We start from the raw sequence: 24,367 nt of genomic DNA on the forward strand, positions 1-24,367 counted from the left end.
AAATCATATCTACACCCTCCCGAACTAAAATTTCCCAAAATGTATTATAGGTCTTTACCATTATTGTTGTGCCACTAGGGTGTATGACTAGTCATCAAAATCATATCTACACCCTCCCGGACTAAAATTTTCGAAAATGTATTATAGGAGAATGTGACTAGTTTCTTCCAAACGTGACTCGAGCATACACTGCTGTTGTCCATGCAGTTTGAATTTTGCATAGTTGACTTGTTCGTCGAGTCGCATAATTATTGTCTCACTGCTGAAAGAATCTCAAGTCCTCATGGAATGATTGGAAGTGGTTTCGAGTCTTCTATTCTTCTTCTTCTTTTTTTTTTTTTTTTTTTTTTTTTTTTTTTTATAAACATCCATGTGAATTATTTCTTTATTCAATTTGATATAATTGTTGGGAGCATTTCGAAAATCGAACTCGAAACCTCTCGCACCCGAAGCGTGAATCATACCACTAGACCAAATGCCCTTGTAGTTAGGGTCAAGGGTGTAATGCCTTTGAAGTTAGGGTCGAGGCTCTATCAAAATTCTGCAAAAATAAATGGTACTACCATCATCTTCTTTTGCAAGACTTTCTCAAGCCCTCATGGAATAATTTGAAAGTGATATCATTTCCAAGATTGGAAGAGAATCTTACCTACACAATTATAAATTATAATTAAAAAGATTATATATATAGCTTCTTCTTCCTTTTTTTTTTTTCAAACATCTTTATTTCTTTGTTCAACTTGATATAATTGAAGGGGGCATTTCGAGAATCAAACTCGAGACCTCTCGCACCCGAAGCGAGAATCATACCACTAGACCAAATGCCCATGTAGTGAATCTATCATTTTTAGTTGCTAGTCCATATGTTTTATGCGCCTCTATATTTAAAATTTATCCACATATTTTTGTGCTTTAGAACCTACCTTGTACGTTTGAGATTATGAATGACTCCGCTCAAATTATTTTGGTTGAAGCTGCATTGCCACTAAAGCATATGTGCATTCCTTTGGGATTTACTTCGTCCCTTTCACAATTTTACTACGTTGAGCATTCTTTGCAACCATTTAACAATAGTTATAATGGGATTGCTATCTCATGTTAGAAAAACCCTACCATTTAACAATATTTATAATGGGATTGCTATCTCATGTTAGAAAAACCCTACCATTTAACCATATTTATAATGGGATTGCTATCTCATGCTAGAAAAAACATGCGAGTAAATGTAATCTCAAATTAGAATCATAATGATATGACCAATCTCACTATTGTCATATGACCTCTCACACCCTAAGCAAGAATAATACCACTAGACGAAATTCGAACATCTATCATTTTCAGCTCTCACTTGCTATGATTTTTTCATCTATCATTTTTAGCTCTCACTTGATATGATTTTTTCATCTATCATTTTTAGCTCTCAGTTGATATGATTTTTTCATCTATCATTTTTAGCTCTCAGTTGATATGATTTTTTCATCTATCATTTTTAGCTCTCAGTTGATATGATTTTTTCTCTCAAGTTTGAAATCTAATATGATTTTTTCTCTCAAGTTTGAAATCTATATTTCTTGGGAGCTGAGGGGCTCAAAGCATTTTGTTGAGGTCCGTCTTTTTGTATAGGTGGAAATATGATTTTTTCTGTATAGGTGGAAATATGATTTTTTCTCTCAAGTTTGAAATCTATATTTCTTGGGAGCTGAAGGGCTCAAAGCATTTTGTTGAGGTCCGTCTTTTTGTATAGGTGGAAGTTCAAGGATTTAACGGAAAGAAAATCATCAACCCTTTACAATCAATACACGGAATTCTTAATTAATAAACTTATATAAAGTAAGACTAATGGAGATGCATGGTAATGATCCCCGCACCTCTGTATTTAACTTGTGTTATTTTAATGTGTATTTATTTACTTCGTACATAAATATCTTTAATTCTACAATCTCTTAAAGGGGCATTCCAAGAATTGAACTCGAGACCTCTCGCACCCAAAGCGAGAATCATACCACTAGACCAAAAAGTACATTATCTAATATAATGAATCTATCTCCGAAAAACAACTTTAAATTTCCTACTGATCTTGCTGAGACAACTTCTTCTGTTCCAACCCTGAGTGTTATCTCGCCTTCTGCAAACACTCTCTAGGAACTAGTTTCTTGAAAAACCAGAACAAATATGATTAGTGGCCCCTGAATCCAGTATCCAGGTTAAGTGATCATACTCTACTAAATGTATTTCTACAACTAGTAAATCATGTTTACCTTGTTGTGCCTTTTCGGCTTTCTTCTCTGAAGGGTATTTTGGGCAGTGACTTTTCTCGTGCCCGTTTTTATTGCAATGAAACATTTTCCATTATCTGCATTTTGAACCTTAAGTTTGTGGTCGGTAGGAATCTTATCTTTCCCCTTACCCTTTTTGTCAAATGCAACCCAAACTATTCGGTTTGCATTTCAGCAGGGGTCTAGGGGACATTCCGTAGTTAAAACAAACCTCAAATCTGTTGGGTTTTATGTCCTAAAACTCATAGTTTGTAAACAAAAACATATTCTATTTTCAATAATGTTATTATTGTTGTTTATTCAGTAAAGATTGTTATTGAATAAAGTGAACTTTACGATCATTAATCTAAATCCAATAAACTAAGAACACTCTGGCTATAGTATGATTACTTGAACTATATGTAAAGACATAAGAGTGGATCAAGTTCAAGTAGATATAGTCAAAATGATCTATAGTATAAGGATAAGGCTGAGTACCTTATTCTGGGGACACTATGGATGCGGCCCACTTTTGTATATGATATAAACAATGTGATCACTAAATTGTACATGTGGAGACATGTGAGTGGGGGCGTCCTATGCAATGAGTATTGCATAAGATCGGACCATGAAGAAAACCACTCTCACTTTATAATGTCGTTTACTGTTGAGACTGATTTTCTTTTCATTCGATAACCTAGGTAACTCGGTTTTAATCCTGAGCTAACCATGAACTTCTTTTTATTCGGAATTATCCTTAGATTTGCATGGGTGAGAGTGGCTCTAGTTCGCCGACTCAATAGGCCTCCCATTTCAGGGGTAAGACTGGGTGAATGGCTGGGGATGTGGGGTGCAAGATGGAATTCACTCCTACCCACTTTTAGGGATAGAAGAGAGGTAGTTCCCTTAAGCACTGACTCCAGGTCTTGAACAAGGGGCCCCACCCTCTCATTAGCCTGAGAGGGATTCGGTTTACTGGTTGGACCACAAACAAATTGTTCATTAGAGGATCAGTGAGACATAAGGAACAAGAAGTAACTTTAGGGGTAAAACGGTAAATTGACCCAGCTCTAGTTACAAACAACCTGTGAAGGATCAACTTACTAATCATGGTTATATCAAATGGACAGAAATATATCTATAGTGAGGGGAGTGCAACTACTAGGCTATAGTGGAGTGTCCTAGTAGTTAACGAATGTTGGTTAACAAGGTTAATGAGTTTAACCGGTTAATCTTGGATCGTTGGAGCCCATGATCTATAGGTCCATTAAGTCCCTCTGCTAGCTCATATCGGACTAAACCATAGAACAGTGTGACGAGTGATTTCGAAGTGTTTGAATTCAAATTAGGGAATATGCGCTACATATATACAATATATTTAACCGCATTTTTGTTTTATTTACGAATTAAACAAAAAGAGAGAATCTGAGATATGTAAATAAGATTTAAATATCTTAATCAATTATGTGTCGGAATTGATTGAGATTGGCATTTGAATTAATATTAAATATTAATTAAATAGTTCAATTAATCATTTAATGTTACTTTAATTTGAAATTCATTATTCAAATTAATTGTTGAATTAAAATGAAGAAAGTCAAAATGTTGACTCCATTTAATGCAAAATTCCATGTTAGTGGAATTTTGAGGTGTCAAAATTTGGTTTAACCAAACTTGCATGCTTTCAAATAAACCCCACAAGTTTGAGTGGAATTTTAAGTGTCAAAATTTGGTTAACTCAAACATGCATGCTTGCCACATAATCCCAAACATTTGAGTGGAATTTTAAGTGTCAAAATTTGGTGATCTCAAATTTGCATGAACATGCAAACATGACTCTTTAAATAGAGTGATCATGGTATATGGAAGGTCTTCTTCTTCCTAGTGAAAAACCTTGAGAAAAACCTTTCACAAACACTTTCTTCACATATACAAAATCCCTCCCAAGTTTAGTCACTCACTGGATTCCACAATTCCGTTCTAAGGCCGGAGGATAATGGAGAAGACACTAGTGATGGTTCGAAACCGGTTCGTGAGGAAAAAAGAGTTTGAACTACAAAAGGTTAGTATAGAAATGTCTTGCCTTAACCTGGAAGATGTAGTAGCAGATGGCTTTAAAGAAATACTACCCCACTATTTCTGTGGGTTTTTTTTTATTTTTTTTTATTTTTTTATTTTAATTAATTAATTAATTAATTAATTAATTAATGTATTATTATTATTATTTTAACTATTTTTATAATTATTTTTATTTTTTTTATTTCTTTATTTATTTTTGGGCTATTACATGAACACTCCAAATTTGTGTTGTGGCAGATTAATATTAGAGCACTCAAATTTTAGATTATATAGATTTTACTTAGAATAAAAAGTCGTATATCTCTATGACTTAGTTGGATGACACGTCTCGCCACGATCAAGTAAGCAGTCTAACCCTATTTCGATGTATATGATATGTTTTAAAACTGGTATGAATTTATTGTGTTTCGTGGTAGTTATAAAATGTCCTTGTACATTAAAGAGGGAATGTTAACCATATAAGACAATACTGGATCAAAGTTATAGTGTTTAGATATGGTGAGGAGGAAAAGAGTGTGTTAAGAATGAGAAATAGAAATAAAAATTGGGATCGAAACTATGATCTTCATTCACGTTTACCACGTTTAGATAGGATACAAACTATCAACTAAAACCTAAAAATAGAAAAAAAATATATAACTAACTAAATCTTGTAAATAAATAAAATATACGATTAATCAAATCTATAAACTCCCTAAATATGTCAGATATATTCTAACTAATTATTGAAATATATCTCCAAAATATCCTCTTAATACTCCCCCTCAAGTTGGAGAGTGTATGTCGATCACACCCAACTTGTCCTTCAAAATGTCAAACTGCTGTCTTCCCAAAGCTTTAGTAAAAACATCTGCCAGTTGCATTTTGGTCGAAACATAACACGGTTTGATGATTCCAGCTTGTAACTTTTCTCGAACTATATGACAATCTATTTCAATGTGTTTTGTACGTTCGTGAAAAACTGGATTGGATGCTATATGTAATGCTGCTTGATTATCACAATATAATAATGCTGGTTCGGACAGTGGAACATTCAAGTCTTGAAGAATGTATCTTAACCAAGTTAACTCTAAACAAGTATTTGTCATAGCTCGATACTCAGTTTCTGCTGATGATCTGGACACATTAGTCTACTTTTTAGACTTCCAAGAAATAATTGAATTTTCGAGGAAAATGCAGAACCCAAAAATAGACCGTCTGGAAGTTCACCACCCTAGTCAGAATCGCAATATGCTTGTAATCTTAAATTGTTTTCAGATGGCAGTAGGAGTCCTTGACCAGGAGTGTCTTTGATGTACCTCAGAACTCGAAGAGCTGCCTCCCATTGTGGTTTTCTTGGTTCATGCATAAATTGGCTAAGCATACGAACTGAATAAGCTATGTCAGGCCTAGTGACGGTCAAATATATTAATCTGCCAATCAACCGTCTGTATTTACTTGGATCATTCAACTTCTCTCCTTCAGTTAAAGAAAGTTTCAGATTTTGATCCATAGGAAATTTGTTTGGACGTGCTCCTGTAAGACCTGTGTCTTGAAGGATGTCTAGAGCATACTTCATTTGAGACATAAAAATTCCTTTTCTAGATCGAGAAAATTCAATGCCTAAAAAATATTTCAAATTTCCTAAATCTTTGATAAGAAATTTCTGGAGTAAACTAGTCTTGAGATATTGAATTTCTTTGAGATCATTGCCTGTCAACAGAATATCATCCACATGGATTAGAACTGCAGTGAAAGAAGTACCTTTACTCTTAGTAAACAAAGAGTAATTTGCTTTAGACTGAGTGTAGCCTGCATTTTGTATAGTTGTAGAAAATATGGAGAACCAATTGCGAGAAGCCTGTTTTAATCCATAAAGAGATTTATGGAGCCGACATACTGTATTTTCCCCCTGTCGGCGAAGACCTGGTGGTAAAGACATATAAACTTCCTCGTCTAGGTTACCATGGAGAAAGGCATTTTGAACATCCAACTGATGGGTGAACCATTTTCGGGCAGCAGCAACAGTGAGTAAGCAACGAAGTGTAGTAAGTTTCATTGAAGGGGAAAATGTTTCTGTGTAATCAATACCTTCAACCTGAGTGCATCCCTTTGCTACAAGTCGAGCTTTATAACGTTCAACAGAACCATCAGAGTTGTATTTAATTTTGTACACCCAACGACAACCAATAGCTTTATAACCAGGTGGTAGAGGAACGAGAGACCATGTATGATTACGTTCCAAAGCTGCAATTTCATCATTCATAGCCTGCTGCCATAACGGGTTGCCAACTGCCTCGTCATAGGTTTTAGGTTCTATCTGGGATGTAATAAGAGCTAGAAAAGCACGTTGAGTAGGAGAAAAACGAGAGAATGAAAGGTAATGATGAAGGGGATACCTGGTGCCAGTGCTGGGACTCGAGCTAGAGGTTAAATGATTGGCTCCAGAAGACATCTCATAATCCTTATGCCAAGCTGGAGGCTGTTTAGTATGAGTAGAACGTCGGAGTGGAGCTGATGTATCAGGTGGGATAGGATTGGAATTAGTGGGCGAATCTGGAGAAGGTGGAGGAGACAACGAAGTAGTAGGTGAAGGGATAGGAGGTGAAGGAGGAATAAGAGGTGAAGAAATAGAAGGTGGAGGATGGATGTTTGAGTAGGATGGATCATGAAGTGGTACAACAGGAGTCGAAGGAGCTAATGTCGAAGTTTGTGAAGCTGATGAAAAAGAAAAATCATCTTCACAAAATTTAACATCACGACTGATAATGAATTTGTGAGATTGCATGTCATACAACTTGTAACCTTTATGACCACAAGGATATCCTACGAAAACACAAGGAATTGCCCGAGGTTCAAATTTTTGCTTAGGATGTACTATAGTTGCATAACATTTACAACCAAAAACTTTAAGATGATGAAATGTAGGTGGTCGTTTGTAGAGTGCTTCAAAGGGTGTCTTGTTAGATAACAATGGTGATGGCGTTCTATTTATAAGATAAACAGCCATTAAAATGCACTCTCCCCAAAAATTAAGTGGAACTTGTGACTGAAAAAGAAGAGACCTAGCTACATTTAGGATATGGCGATGCTTACGTTCTACGACTCCATTTTGTTGTGGAGTATAGACACAAGTGCGCTGAAATTCAATACCACAAGAAGTAAAGAATGGTTGCAAAGATAGGAACTTAGTCCCATTGTCTGATCGAACTATCTTGATAGTAGTATGAAATTGAGTTTGAACGAATTTAACAAAGTTCATTAACAAATGATGTACTTCTGACTTATGTTGCATTAGAAAAACCCAAGTACATCGAGTAAAATCATCAACAATAGTGAGAAAAAAACGCAAACAAGAATGGGTAGGAATTTTATGTGGTCCCCAAACATCACAATGTATCAGATCAAAGGCAGAATGAGTTGTTATTGAACTTCTTGGGAAAGACAACCTAGTTTGTTTTGCTATCGAGCAGATACTACAATTATGAGAATAACTCGCATTATTAAGATGCAATTGATCAGCTAGAAATTTAAAACGAGAAAAAGAAGGATGACCTAGGCGTAAATGCCACAAATCAGATGACTGAGATACTTGATGACCTGAAGATTTGATTGGAGATGAAGAAATATGATAGAGACCTCCAAATTGTTTACCCGAGCCAATCATCTTCTCCGTCGCCAAGTCCTGCATAACACAAGAATTAGGATAGAAGGTGACATAACATTTCAAGTTATTGGTAAGTTTGCTGATCGACATTAGGTTTAAATTGAATGAAGGCACACATAAAATGTTGTTTAATTTAAGGTTAGGGCTAAGGGAAATATTGCCAGTATGTGACACACGTGCTGTCTCTCCATTAGGCAATTTATTGTAGACATGATGACAGCCTTTGGTTCAGTCATAACATAAGATTTTGATACTATATGATTCGTAACTCCACTATCGAGAATCCATGAATTAGAACTCGCAGAGTTAATAGATAATGTAGATATGGGAAACAAACCTGCAACATTGATGTGATTGTCAGAATTACCAGAAGGGTGATGATTGATCGTAGATAAGGCTTGTGCTATCTGTCGTAATTGCTCATAAAAAAAAAAAAAATTTGGAATGGAATTAGGTGACTATTCTTCTGTATTCAACTGTGAAACATCGGCCATATTTGCAGATGATCGATATCCATGATTATTGTGTTGATTGACTTGTCTTGTCCTTCCAGAATTATTTTTCTGTCGACACCAATCTTCTGTATGGCCCCTTCTATCACAAAACTTACAGTGAAACTTAAGAATTCGACAATTGCTTGTATGACCACTTTTATTGCAGTGTTCACACGATTTTTCCTTGGTGAATTTTGAATATATTGTTTTCTTCTACACTGCTGATGCAATCGAGAAATTCTTAGTAGGTTCAGAAGTTACCTGACGCTGCATCTCTTCTTGTACAAGTAATGAATAGGCTTGCCTCACATTAGGTAATGGAGACATCATCAATATGTTAGATCTCACCGTTTTATAAGACTCATTGAGCCCCATGAGAAATTGCATCAACTTGTCTTCTTCGCGTTGATCAATATGTATTTGACGTTGATTACAGGTAAATGGTGTGCGGTACGCTTCCAGCTCATCCCAGAGTGCTTTGAGCTTGGTGAAATATGTTGACAGTGTCATGGTTCCTTGTGACATCGTTGCTATCGAGTTTTGTATTTGAAAAATTGCTGGAGCATTCTTTTGTGAGAATTGATCGTGAAGATCAACCCACACTTGATGAGCTGTCTTGGCGTGAATAGTGCCTTTAGCGATATCTGCTTCAACGGAATGAGTTAACCAAGATATTATCATACTGTTGCACTGATTCCAGAGTTCGAATTCAGTTGAATTTGCATCTTGGGACGGTTCCTCAATTGTGCCATCAATGAAGCCAATTTTCTTCTTGGCAATAAGAGCATGCATAACTGATTTACTCCAGGATTGGTAATTTGCTCCATTTAATTTGATTGGAACAAGTGAATATCCTGGCTGATCAGAGTGAAGAATATAGTAAGGATGTGTTAAATCAACATCCGAAATTTTGAAGCTGGATTTGGCTGATTCCGCCATAAAGGAAATTTTGATATTTAAGAACACCAAGATCGGTGCTCTGATACCATGTTAAGAATGAGAAATAGAAATAGAATTGGGATCGAAAGTATGATCTTCATTCAGGTTTACCACGTTTAAATAGGATACAAACTATCAACTAATACCTAAAAATAGAAAAAAATATATAACTAACTAAATCTTGTAAATAAATAAAATATACGGTTAATCAAATCTTTACTAACAACTCCCTAAATATCTCAGATATATTCTAACTAATTATTAAAATATATCTCCAAAATATCCTCTTAATAGAGTGGTAGTGAGATATCTGAATAGCCTTAGGACAACAGAGAGTTGTTGCTGCAGAGTGCAAGACATCTAACCAATGAAATTTTGGTACTAGAAATGATGAAACTGGAGATGGTCCCCAAACGTTTGTATGAACCATTTCCAATCGCACTTTCTACGGTTCTTTGGCAGCTTTTGTGAAGCTAACTCGTTTATATTTTTCCATAACGCAACTCGCACAAACACCCATATCAATAGATTTTAGGCCTTCTAAAACTCCATTCACAGCCATCATCTCATTTTTTTGAATCTCATATGTGCAAGTCTATTGACACTACTGTAAGGTGTATAAACATGATTGTTGTTACTCACAGTGCTTCCAATTCAAGTAGACTTTAATTGAAAGCACTCTTAGCAATAGCAACCATGTTTATACACCCTACAGTGGGGTATACGGTTCCAGATTTTGTGTCATGCTACCACCATGACACCCTTCACAATCTTCCCCAAACTCTTTCCAAACTCGGCTGCATAACCTGTGCTATCCAATTGACCAATAGAGATCAGATTCTTCTTGAGATCAGGAATATATCTGACATCCTATAACGTCCACCAATTTCCTGCTAGAATTTGTATGCAGACATCTCTCTTCCCTTCAATCTCCAACGTTTTGTTGTCGGCAAGATACACCTTCCCAAAATTTCCTTTTTTGAAATTTTGAAACAATTCCTTACTTGAAGACAAATGAAACGATGCAACTGAATCTAAAATCCAGAATTCAGTTGGGCTATTCATGCTACAAATTAGAGCATCCTCTGTATCTCGGTTGAATATATAGAATCAATGTCATTTTCAAATTTGTGATTTTTCTTTTGTTCAATTTTGTACGATCTGTCCAAAAGTGTCATTTTTCTCCACAATTTCAACACTTTACGTTCGGTTTATTTAGAGATTTTTCTCGATTTCTTGATTTTGATCGCTCATGTTTGTTTGGTCTCATTAATTTACTTCTCGTTTGGGAATACTTTTGCTGACATCTCGAATTTCATCAAACTTCAGTTTATCAGATCCTCATGAACTGTTGATTGCAGCAACAATAGTATACCACGACTCAGGTAAAGATGACATCAAAATCAATGCTTTAATTTCCACTAAGCTCAAATGCTCACAATCACGTTCAACTAATTTATATGATCTGCAACAAAGCTACCTTCAGACATTTGTAGATTAAACAACCTTTGCATCAAATACACCTTGTCCATAGCCGACGGATTTTCGTACATATTTGACAACACCTTCCATAGGCCCGATGTCGTCTTCTCTTTAATGATGTTGAACGTCATGTTTCTAGACAGCGTCAACCAAATCAACCCTAAGGCGTGATGATCCTTGAGCTTCCAGTCCTCCGTGGTCATGATATTCTGCTTCACCCCCAAAAGGGGTTTCTGAAGATCTTTTTGGTCATATAATCTTCAATCTGCATCTTCTAGAAACTGATATCGAATCCATCAAACTTTTCAATTCTTGTCTTTGAACTTTCCATCTTCACATACCGTGATAATCTCACTTCGCTCTATATCAGTTATTAGGATCACACAACAACGCAGACACTCGATCTAAATGAACACAAAGAACTTGATAGAGAAAATGTAAGGAGAAATATTGACTAAAAGTTTTGTATTAATGACTTCAAGGTATGCAAAGAGAGGAGGTGAAGTATGAGAAATATAGCACGGACTAATGGGTATATATATGATTGGTGAAGTATATATATATGATTGGTCAAGTATGAGAAATATAGCACTGACTAATGGGTATATATATGATTTCAGTTTATTATATATATATAACTTTAACAATATAACTGTCAAATATATATAAATATTTAGTATATATATCTCTATCAGTTTTTTATAAATAGTTAGGTATCCGCTTCCAGCCCATATTTAGTATATATATCTCTATTAGATTTTTACTCTAAATAGTCAGCCTCTATATCCGGTTAGCCTCTTAGTTTTTCCATGCCTATATATAAATATTTAATAGCCTCTTAGTTTTTCCACGCCTACTATATATAAATATTGAATAGCCTCTTAGTTTTTCCACGCCTACTATATATAAATATTGAATAGCCTCTTAGTTTTTCCACGCCTACTGTATGTAAATATTTAATATATATATCTCGATCAAATTTTACTATAAATAGTCAGCCTCCATATCCAACATTCTAGAGTCAAATAGTTAGTTTTTCGCCTACTATATGTAAATATTTAGTAGCCTGCTTAGTTTGTCTAGGCCTACTATATATAAATATTTAGTATATATATCTGTATCAGATCTTTACTATAAATAGTCAGCCTCCGTATCCAACGTTCGAGCCCAAATAGTTAGTTTTTCTACACCTACCGTATATAAATATTAGTAGCTTGCTTAGTTTTTCTTCTACGCCTACTATATATAAATATTTAGTAGCCTGCTTAGTTTTTCTACTTTTACTCTATATAAATATTTAGTATATATATCTCTATCACATTTTTACTATAAATAGTTAGCCTCCATCCTCCGTATCAAACGTTCTAGAGCCCAAATAGTTAGTTTTTCTACGCCTACTGTATATAAATATTTAGTAGCTTGCTTAGTTTTTCTTCAACGCTTGCTTAGTTTTTCTACTCTTACTATATATATAGTTAGTTTTTCTACGCCTCCATCCTCCCTATCCAACGTTATAGTTCCCAATATTTAGTAGCTTTCTTCTACGCCTGCTTCGTTTTTCTACTCTTACTATATATAAATATTTAGTATCAAAAGGACTCGAGTCAGCAACATTGAAAGTAGAATGTGCTGAAAATTCTCTAGGAAGATCATTTTATATGCATTGTTATTAATTATTTCAAGGACTTGATAAGGGTAATCCTCTCTTGGATGTAACTTTGTCTTCCTATGAGATGGGTATCACTCCTTGTGAAAATGTATCCAAACCCAGTTATCGAGTTGAAAAATGATTTCCTTCCGTCCTTTGTTAATTCTTGAAGTAACTTTAAAATTTTGTTTCTCAATTGTCTCCTTCACCTCTTTATGCAATGTTTTGATCAGACCTTACTTGTAGTTGCTTTACTCACAAAAATATTTAATTCTTAAAGTAACTTTTTGTTTCTCAATTGTCTCCTCTCAACAAATGTTTTTGTAATAGCAAAATATATATATATATATAATAAAAATAAATAAACAAATAAAAATAATTATAAAAAAATATATACGTCAAAATAATAATAATAATAATAATAATTCATAAATAAATAACTAAAAACGATTACTTAAAATTAAAAATAAAAATAAAAATAAAAATAAAATTTACCCGCCTCTTTCCACTAACCTCTCATCGGCATCCTCTTTCCTCAACCCCACAATATCACAGTTCATCCAAAAAATAAACAGAAAAAAAAAAGGTCAGATTTGAGAAAAAGTAAAATGGTGTTTCAACAGAAGAATATGATGCACATTTATCTCGGGAGATTTTGGTCTGTTATTAGATAAAATCCTATCTCAGATTTCCGTATTCTATAGTTATGGTTATAAGAAATTAATTTAGGATCAAATTTCTTTCATATTTGATATTTTACCAATCCTATAGTAATGGGATCCCATATTCAATTAATTAGATTTTTTGTTAGCATTGGAAGTTATAGATGTTGACCTTTTCGCCATTGATCTCACTTTAATTAATTTCAATCAATTAATTGATTGATGTTTTGATGATAACAAACCTACTCTTAATTATTGACTATTTTCAGTGTTTTGAACTGTCCACAATATAAGGTCAGGAATAACGATTTCAACGACTTTTCAATTACTCAAATCAGAGCTAAAACGAAGAAATTAGAGTCGAGACAACATACCCGACGTGATGATGTGGCAGCAAAATCAAAATGATGGAAAAATAAAAATATATCAAAGTATGACATTTATAATTTTACAAGAGTAACAAAGGACGGAGTTTTTCCTATTATTATATTTCTAAATAAAATGATTTTTTACAAAATATAAATTTGAATCTAACCGTTACTCACATCGATTTTTATTATTACTATATTATATTATTATATTATTATATTTTAAAATTTTGGTAGTTACTCACATAGTTTTTATTATTATTATATTATTATATTTATAATAAATTTTGAATTTTCATTTGACGGTTACTAACATAACTTTTTATTATTATTATATTAAAAATTTGAAATAAATGAATTTAGAAAATTTTCTTATTTATTTACTTTTAATCTCCACCTTCCATTCTTCCTAACACAATCCAGTGGTCGATATTAATTCCTACATTTTGCAACTTTTATTCTCTATATAAACTCATCAACTTCCCCACATTTCATACACACAACTTCCAGACATTCTCCAATCCTTATTTGTTCAAAGTCTCCATTGTTTGTTGCTCTCTCCAAGCTTCCAATTTTATTTTTATTCATTTTATTCTTGAGAGAGATTTTTTTATTGTAATGTGAGAAGATAGTTGTGAGTGCTCCAAATTGTAAATCTACTCTTTGAAAGAGTTGTGGTGTGTTACTATCAAATTCAAATACTTGTACCGGTTTGATCTTTTGCCATGGAAAGGATTGAGTTTGCTCTTGAACTCGTAAAAAGAGCAGTGTAGCGGTTTGGCTCTGATCTGCGGAAATAGTCGAGAAAGTTGTTTATTCAAATTCTCAAGAGGCGTTTGGGGAGTGGAGTAGGTCGAGTTTGACCGAACCACTATAAAACTACAGTGTCATCTTTCTAACTCTTTCCTATTTAATTTCAAAATTATTATTGTGATTTATTGTATGTTATACTTGATTGTTGTTTTGACTTGAATTATTTTGTTATGGTAATTATCATCTTCTACTTATTTGTAAAAAGTTTCATCATTAGAAAAATTAATCACGTTTAAACACTTGTATGGTTAAAACCCTATTCACCCCTCTAGGGTTGCCATACCATATCGATCCAACAATAGAAAATAAGGTTGGAATTAAAATAAATTTAGTTGGCAGATACATAAATCTACGGATTAAAATTGGCCAATAATATCGGTTTACTGAAAATAAATATAGAGTTAGAGTAATATCTTATTTACAGAATTCACAATCTATTTACAGAATGAAAATAATTACAAAGGGGAGGAGGGAAGATTGAGGGAAGACTTGTTGAACAGAATTTAAAAATAAAACCGAAAATATCAGAGGGCATGGAACTCCATTCAATTTTGTCTAACACAAAATATCAGAATTTTAACAATGTAAATTAGAGAAATAATTTTATAGAATTCAAACTTGAAACTGATGTCATGGGCTCACATAGGTTGACTTGGATTTCAAAGGACAGAATCGAACTTTCATTAAAGATATATATGTGACAACGACTTAAGCTAACCAGGTAAGTGACCTTACTATCAGCATGGTTATATTTGATGTTGACACGTTCCCTGTGGTTCTGCACGTGTCATATATATTGATATGTGTGAATTGTCTGTGGATCGATATGCTTCCTATATGTTATGTATATGTCATAATATGTGAATTGTATGATAATAATTACGTACGATGTGTTCAAGGATATGTTTGAGATAGGATACAAAAATGATGCACAAAACAAAATGTAACGATAGGAGTAAATTACGTTCATGAAACGTTAAGGTTAGGTTGCATACCGAAGTGATATGGATAAGAGAGATTGATGGAAGAATACGGTTAGGTTCTGGGTAGAAAGGGATAGGTTTGTGATAGATTGATAGAACGATAGCGTTAGGTTAAGTTCTTGTAATGAGATGACTAAGGTACGTTCACGTAATGATATGTCTGTGATAGGTCTAAGAATGTTAAGGCTATGATAAGTTAGAGAACGATATGATTACGAAGTGTTTACGTTATGACTTGTTTATGATATGATACATTGTGATGCAATATGTCATGGTATGATGTGTATATGATGAAATGATATGTTAAAAGCATAGAACGTTATGTTAGGTCTCTTAAATTGTGTGTATACAGCATGATATGAATGACATGAAATTACGATAAATGGCATGAAATATAACCCCGTTAGAATTATGTATGATTTGAGAACTGAAGAATGAGAAACGATATAGCATGAATGATGAACGATATCTGAAACGATATGAAAAATGATATGATATGTACACAATGCTAGCAGGGTTGTATTAAAGGATAATGAAAATGGAAAAGTTTTGGGACCTCATGCATTATGTGTGCTCGTGCATTTGGGGGGGTACCCCTATCCCATCACGAGGGTACGGACTCGTACATCCAATGGTAGTACAACGATCGTTATGCTTTGCATAGCACTGTCGTGACGGTTACTAGTTCTAGCGGGTGTTCGGCCTAAGGGGCTCCCAGAGTATGCCCACCAGATAAGAAAAGAGGCCCAGTGGTGTGCGAACTAGCTGGTGAGCCCATACTCGCACGTATGGGCTGTGTGTAGAGTATATGTACATGTCCAAAATTACCCGTTAGGACAGCACCGTAGGGAAAACGGAATGAAAGATAGGTCCCATCATCTCATTGCATATGATTGTTGCATTTAACCCCAATAGTGGGGTCACTTACCGAGTATTTCTTTAAATACTCAAGCCATGTGCTACTACATTTTTCAGGTAAAGGCAAGACATTCCTGTACGACTGACGACGACATCACAACTCGAGACCATGGCACATGCAGGATAGTGGTATTTATTTTCTTAGACTTAGTCTAGAATAGGATGTTTTTAACTTAAAACGCTTATTTATTTTATTTTTCTTTTCTTTTATTTTTTTAAAAATGTTTTCGAAACACGTAAGTCCATAGCTGTGTTTTAAGATAAAAGTTATGTTTTATGGAATTTAAATGAAGTCTTCTGCATTCAATGTTTATGCTACGTATACAGTAGCTGACTTGTAGAAAATTTTGGGTAGTTACAGTTTTGATCAGATCTGCCTTACTTGTGGTTGCTTTACTCACAAAAATAATAGAATGAATAGAAAGCAAATCAAAAGGTGTAAGTGGATTAAATCCATAAACATCTTCAAAAGGAGAACAATTAGTGGTACTATGAATTGCTCTAAAGGAGAACAGTACTATGAAGTATTGCTCTATTATATGTCATCTCTCCAGATAGCAAACATTTGTCCCATGACTTAATATTCTTAGAAATAATAGGCAGATTAAATCCATAAAGATTTTCAGAGGGAGAACAATGAATGGTACTATGAATTGCTCTAAAGGAGAACGATACTATGAATTCCTCTATTATATGTCATCTCTACAAATTGCAAACATTAGTCCAAAGACTTAATATATTCTTAGAAATAATTGGCAATAATCCAACTTATCCCACACCATACTTTTCAAAAGTAATTTAAAAATTTAACCATCCCTATCTTTTTTGCGTGTAGCAAACCACATTTAAAGTCGTATACAATCCATATAAAATAACTATCCCATTAACGCACCATCATATTATAGAGCATTTAGAAATATAGAGCTGGGTGTTTGGGGTATCGATCCACATACCAATCGTATGCAAACAGACCACTCTACCATCTTATCTACATTCCCACAATTCTTGCATAACAAAACACAAAACTGAGCGCCATCAATAATAGTGAAAATGAAAAAATATTTCTGCTTGTCAAAAATAAGGAAAAATTGAATAGAAATAAAATATTAATAACCAATAGTTTATTTAGGAGATGCACTGTACCATTTTAGCTACATCCCCATAATTCTTACATGACAAAACCCAAAACTGCACGTCATCAATAATAGTGAAAATGAAAAAATATTTCTCCTAATTATGTCAAAAATAAGGAAAAATTGAATAGAAATAAAATATTAATGAGTTTTTTCAAGAGATACACCCTACCATCTTAGCTACATCCCCACAGCTCTTACATAACAAAACCCAAAATCCTCGTACCTCTCGCATGCAAAGAGTGCACTCAACCATCTTACCTACATCCCCACAATTCTTACATCACAAAACCCTAAACGTCCCGTCATCAATAATAGTGAAAATGATAAACTCGCTTGGATCATTATGTCATAAATAAGATTAATAATTAATAGTTTTCCTTTGGATGCATGATAGCAATCCCCGTACCTCTCGCATGCAAAGCAAGTGCTCTACCATTTAAGCTACATCCCTACAATTCTTACATCACAAAACCTTTAAACTTCCCATCATCAATAATAGTGAAAGAAACATTAAATAAAAATAAAATATTAATAACAATTAGTTACTTTTAGAGATGCTGGGTATCAATCCTCATGGCTCTTGCATGCAAAGAGTGCACTCTACCGTCTTAGCTACATCCCAACAATTCTTACAAGACAAAATCATAAACATCCCATCATCAACAATAGTGAAAATGAAAACTATCCCTCCTCATTATGTCATAAATAAGAAAAATTTAAAATAGAAATAGAATATTTGATAGTAGGATTCCTTTGTAGATGCAGGGTGTCGAACCGAACTTCTCACATGCGAAGTGAGTGCACTACCATCTGAGCTACGTCCCCACAATTCCTACGTCATAAAATTCTAAACCTACAATCACCAATAATAGTGAAAATAAAAAAATATCTCTGCTCAATATGTCAAAATAAGAAAAGATTGAATAGAAATAAAACCATCTGAGCTACATCCTCGCTGCAAAGTGATCGCCCTTCCATCTGAGCTACATTCCCACGATTCTTACATCACAAAACTTTAAATTCATCAAAAATAGTGAAAACGAAAAAAAATATCTCTGCACATTATGTCATAAATAAGGAAATATTGAATAAAAATAAAATATTAATAACAAAAAGTTTCTTCGAGAGATGCAAATGAAAATTATCCATCCCCGTACCTCTTGCATGCTAAGCGAACGCTCTACCATCTAAGCTACATCCCCACAACTCTTATGTCACAAAACTCTAAATTTTCTGTCATAAGAAATATCGCTATGAATAGATTCTTTTGGAGATAAGAGTCGCTATGAATAGATTCTTTCGGAGATAAGAGGTATTAATCCCCGTGCCTCTCGCATGCTAAGCGTGCACTCTACCATATGAGCTACATCCCCAAAATTCTCATATAACAAAACCCTAAATGTCTCGTCATCAATAATAGTGAAAATGAAAAACTATCTCTGCACATTATGTCATAAATAAAAATAAATTGAAAATAATTAATAGTTATCCTTTACAGATGCGGGTACCAGTCCCCATACCTCTTTTAATAATAAATAGTTTTATTTTGGAGATGCGAGGTATCAATCCACATACCTCTTGCATGCAAAGCAAGCACTCTACCATCTGAGCTACATCCCCATGATTCTTACATCACAAAACTCTAAACGTCTCGTCATCAATAATAGTGAAAATGAAAAACTATCCGTGCTCATTATGTCATAAATATGAAAATTTTGAAAAGAAGTAATATATTTAATAATCCATTCATTTGGAGATGCAAGGTATTGACCCCCGTACTACCCACACGAGAAGTGAGCGCTCTACCATTTGATCTACATCCGTACAACTCTTACATTAGAAAATCCTAAACGTCTCGTCATCAATAATTGTGTAAATGAAAAAATATCTCGGCTCATTATGTCATAAATAAGGAAAGATTGAATAGAACTAAAGTATTAATAACAAATAGTTTCTTTCGGAGATGCAGGGTATACATCCCCATACCTTTCGTTTGCTACGCGAGCGCTCTACCATCTGGGCTAAATACCCACAATTCTTGAATCACAAAACCCTAAATTTTTCGTTATCAATAATAGTAAAAATGAAGAAATATCGCTACTCAACATGTCATGAATAAGGGAAAATTGAAAGTAAAAAATATATTTTATAATAAATAGTTTTATTTCAGAGATGAAAGGTATCGAAGCCCATACCTCTCGCATACAAAGCGAGCACTTTACCATCTGAGCTACATCCCCACAATTTTTATGTTACAAAACCCTAAACATGTCATCAATAATAGTGTAAATGAAAAACTATCTCTACTCATTATGTAGTAAATATGAAAAATTTGAAAAGAAATAATATATTTAGTAATCGATTCATTTGGAGAAGCAAGGTATCGATCCCATACTTCCCACATGGGAAGCTCTACCATCTGAGCTACATCCGAACGATTCTTACATCAGAAAACCCTAAATGTCCCGTCATCAATAATTGTGAAAAATGAAAAAAATATCTCCGCTCATTATGTCATAAATAAGGAAAGATTGAACAGAAATAAAATATTAATAACAAATAGTTTCTTTTGGAGATACAGGGTATCTCAATCCCCATACCTCTCGCATGCTAAGTGAGTGCCTCTACCATCTGAGCTACATCCCCACAATACTTGCACCACAAAACCCTAAATTTTCCTTCATCAATAATAGTGAGAAATGAAGAAATATCGCTACTCAACATGTCATGACTAAGGAAAATTTCCAAAGAAATAACATATTTAATAATTGATAGTTTTATTTTGGAGATATGTAGGGTATCATTCCCCGTACCTCTCGCATACAAAGCGAGCGCAATACCATCTGAGCTACATCCCCGCGATTCTCATGTCACAAAGTCCTAAACGTCTCGTCATTAATAATAGATCCAAAATAGGAATTTCAAAATTGGGAAAATTAGGTATAATTTATGAATCATTTCGACATAGAATGCATTGATATTATATTAATCCCCACCATTCTCATGTGCTGAAAATTCTCCACGAAGATCATTTTATATGCATTGTTATTAATTATTTCAATGATTTGATAAGGGGCATCCCCTCTTGGATGTAACTTTGTCTTCCTTTGACTTTGATATGGGTATCGCTCCTTGTGAAAATGTATCCAAACTCAGTTATCGAGTTGAAAAATGATTTCCTTTCGTCATTTGTTAAGTCTTGGAGCATCGCTCCTTGTGAAAATGTATCCAAACTCAGTTATCGAGTTGAAAAATGATTTCCTTTCGTCATTTGTTAAGTCTTGGAGCAATTTTGAAATTGTGTTTCTCAATTGTCTCCTTCACCTCTTTATGCAATGTTTTGATCAGACCTTACTTGTGGTGGCTTTACTCACAAAAATATTTAATTCTTAAAGTAACTTTTTGTTTCTCAATTGTCTCCTTTCACCTGTTTATGGAATGTTTATCCATAAACATCTTCAAAAGGAGAACTAAACATGTTCAGAAGGAGAACAATGAGTGGTACTATGAATTTCTCTAAAGGAGAACGGTACTATGAATTCCTCTATTTATTCTAAGATGTGAACTTAGGACCTCTCACACCCTAAGAAAGAATAATACCACTAGACCAAATTTCCCTTCTTGAACATCTATCATTTTTCTCCTTGGTAAGACTATCCGCAGCCACTAATCATCTTTGTTTTCCCATTAGGACCGCCAAGTCTTCGAACAACTTCTCAGTGGCGACACAGGTTCTCTCCGCAAATTGAAAATAAATGGGCACAAGATACTCTTCGGGTAACAAACAAACAATATACATACTCAAAAGGTAACCATATACTCAAAAGGTAACAAGATACACAATACATACTGAAAGAAAGGGTAACAAGATACAATACACACTAGAAAGGTAACCAGATACTCAAAAGGTAACAAGATACCTCTCACTCGATATGATTTTTTCTCTCAAGTTTGAAATCTATATTTGTTTGGAGTTGAGGGGCTAAAAGGAAGTTCAACAAGGTGAGTAGGTCTTTTTGTATAAGAGGAAGTTCAAGGATTTAAAGAAAAGAAAATCATCAACCATTTTAACTTTTCAATCCATACATTACATTCTTAATTAATAAATTGTTTTACCTACAAAAACACAAAGTGAAACAAATTAAGTGCATTGGATTTCATTATTTAGGTCTTTTATATTAAAGGGAAAATCCAAGAGTTGATCTCAAAACCTCTCACACCAAAAGCAAGAATCATACCACTAAACCAAGAATCATACCACTAAATCAAATATCCTTGTTGTGGACTTTGTATTCGATTATCCATTGAACATATCATTGTTATTTCATTTACTTTATTTGATGTCATATAAATTTGTTAATACTGATGGTGTTACAATAACACGTGCAGAAGCAATTTGGATCTTAGGCACTCTAAGTACATCAATTATAGTAAATTAGCTAGCATGTTCAAAAGCATTAAAACTCAATGAGTTTGAATACTAACCTTTTGTAGTTCAAATTTCTTTTTCTTAACGAACTGGTTTCGAACGACAACTAGTGTCTTCCCAACTATTCTCCAGCCTTAGAACGGGATTGTGGAATCCGGTGAATGACTAAACGTGAAAGGAATCAGGCTAGAGTTTAATTAAAGAAAAATAAGCAAATTGCTTTGATGGCAATCTTATACAAATAGTTAGTTTTTCTAGAAGAGTTTAATTAAAGAAAAATAGGCAAATTGGTTTTTCTAGGAGAGTTTAATTAAAGAAAAATAAGCAAATTGCTTTGATGGCAATCTTATCTCCCGGAGTTCAAGGAAATAATCGGGCGGTAAGCAAAGAAATAATCGGGCGGTTGCTTATGCCAATTCTAATATTCAAGGGTTATCAAATAAACCAACAACCCAACAAAGAAACAACAAACTATTTAAATTGATATAATTGTGGGGGCATTTCATGAATCGAAAATCATACCACTAGACCAAATGCCCTTGTAGTGCATCAATCATTTTTAGTTGCTAGTCCATGTGTTTTGTGTGCCTCAACATTTGAAATTTATCCACGTGTTTTTTTGTGCTTTAGAACCTACTGTTATTGTGACGTTAATTTCACATTGTCCATCACATAATAGAATTTATTCTTCAAATCAATTGGATGTATTTCAATTAATATTATTAAAAAATATTGACAGAAATAAAGTTCATATCCTATATTTCCTACCTTTAAGATTATGAATGATCCCGCTCAAATTATTTTGGTTGAAGCTGCATTGCCACTAAAGCATATGCATTCCTTTGGGATAGATAGTGAAACAATACATTTGAATTTTAAGCAAAATTTCACCACAAACTAAGTTTTTTGAAACCGACTTTTATTTTATATTTATTTTTTAATTTTTTTAAATTTTTAAATTTTTAAATTTTAGTTTTCAAAACCTACATTGATATGTCAAAACTACTTCTTTGCTACCCTTTAAATATTGTAAAATGGAATTAACATCTTTTAAGTTTATGTAGTTTCTTTTTAAGAGAACTTCTCAACTTGAGAGATCAATTTCATTCCTCTAAAATCTTATTTTTACATAATAATTTGACGATATTTATAGTCTCCACACAAAAGAAGTTAGTGGCCGGGATTTAATCTCAATCCCCTTGAATCTCCACCGAAGACAAGGTCAATTTCACCATTACATACTTTATGAATTAAAGATAAATAAAGTTTTCTAACAACTCATCTAATGATGCTTGCAACTTCATCCTTTACTTGTGTAAATATTCACTTCTGAAGCTCCAAATGGTTCTTCCTCAATCGAATAAGCTTGTAACACATGAAATGAGAGTTGAACAAAGCCTATCCAATTTTATAGATAAAGAATGAATGCTTGTTGAATCTTCTTGGCTGGTCCAGTTGGAACATTGGGATCACCGTGATCCTTATCATCTTCCCCCTCGTCAAAAGGATTCGTCCTCGAATCAGAAAAATCATCACCTACATCAAAAGAACTAAGTCTGCAACATTGAAAATTGAAAGTAGAATGTGCTGAAAATTCTCAAGGAACATCATTTTATATGCATTGTTAAGGACTTGATAAGGGTTATCCACTCTTGGATGTAACTTTGTCTTCCTTTGAGATGGAAATCGCTCCTTGCGAAAATGTATCCAAACCCAGTTATTGGGTTGAAAAATGATTTCCTTCCGTCCTTTGTTAATTCTTTAAGCAACTTTGAAATTTTGTTTCTCAATTGTCTCCTTTACCTCTTTATGCAATGTTTTGATCAGACCTTACTTGGGTGGCTTTACTCACAAAAATATTTAATTCTTAAAGTAACTTTTTGTTTCTCAATTGTCTCCTTTCACCTGTTTGTGCAATGTTTTGATCATATCTGCCTTAATTGTGGTTGTTTTACTCAAAAAAAATATTAGAATGAATAGGAAGCAAATCAAGAGACATAGGTGGATTAAATCCATAAACATCTTCAAAACGAGAACAATGAGTGGGACTATGAATTGCTATAAAGGAGAAGAGTACTATGAATTGTTCTATTATATGCCATCTCTACAAATGGCAAACATTCGTCCCAGAACTTAATATTCATACAAATAATAGGCAGATTAAATACATAAACATATTCAGAAGGAGAACAATGAGTGGTACTATGAATTGCTCTAAACGAGAACGGCTACAAATGGCAAACATTCGTCCCAGGACTTAATATTCTTACAAATAATAGGAAGATTAAATACATAAACATATTGAGAACAATGAGTGGTACTATATGAATTATTCTTACAAATAATAGGAAGATTAAATACATAAACATATTGAGAACAATGAGTGGTACTATATGAATTGCTCTAAATGAGAACGTTTTAATGAATTGCTCTATTATATCCCATCTCTACAAATGACAAACATTAGGCCCAAGACTTAATATATTCTTAGAAATAATAGGCAATAATCTAATTT

The 24,367-nt window shown here is 33.7% G+C and overlaps 1 protein-coding gene and 1 non-coding gene across 2 annotated transcripts; both read right to left on the minus strand.

The window, feature by feature from the left end:
- Window positions 1-755: 755 nt before the first annotated feature.
- On the minus strand, window positions 756-827 carry TRNAP-CGG (transfer RNA proline (anticodon CGG)). The gene has a single exon. It is a non-coding gene; the product is annotated as a tRNA-Pro (tRNA).
- A 7,860-nt stretch (window positions 828-8,687) lies between these two features.
- On the minus strand, window positions 8,688-9,413 carry LOC147793130 (uncharacterized). Its single transcript, XM_087121863.1, has one exon. The coding sequence runs from the start codon at window positions 9,411-9,413 to the stop codon at window positions 8,688-8,690; it is 726 nt and encodes a 241-aa protein (XP_086977989.1).
- Window positions 9,414-24,367: the final 14,954 nt, after the last annotated feature.

Source organism: Cucurbita pepo, chromosome 3 (assembly GCF_057944985.1).
Source record: "Cucurbita pepo subsp. pepo isolate OVF chromosome 3, ASM5794498v1, whole genome shotgun sequence".
NCBI classification, from domain to species: domain Eukaryota; kingdom Viridiplantae; phylum Streptophyta; class Magnoliopsida; order Cucurbitales; family Cucurbitaceae; genus Cucurbita; species Cucurbita pepo.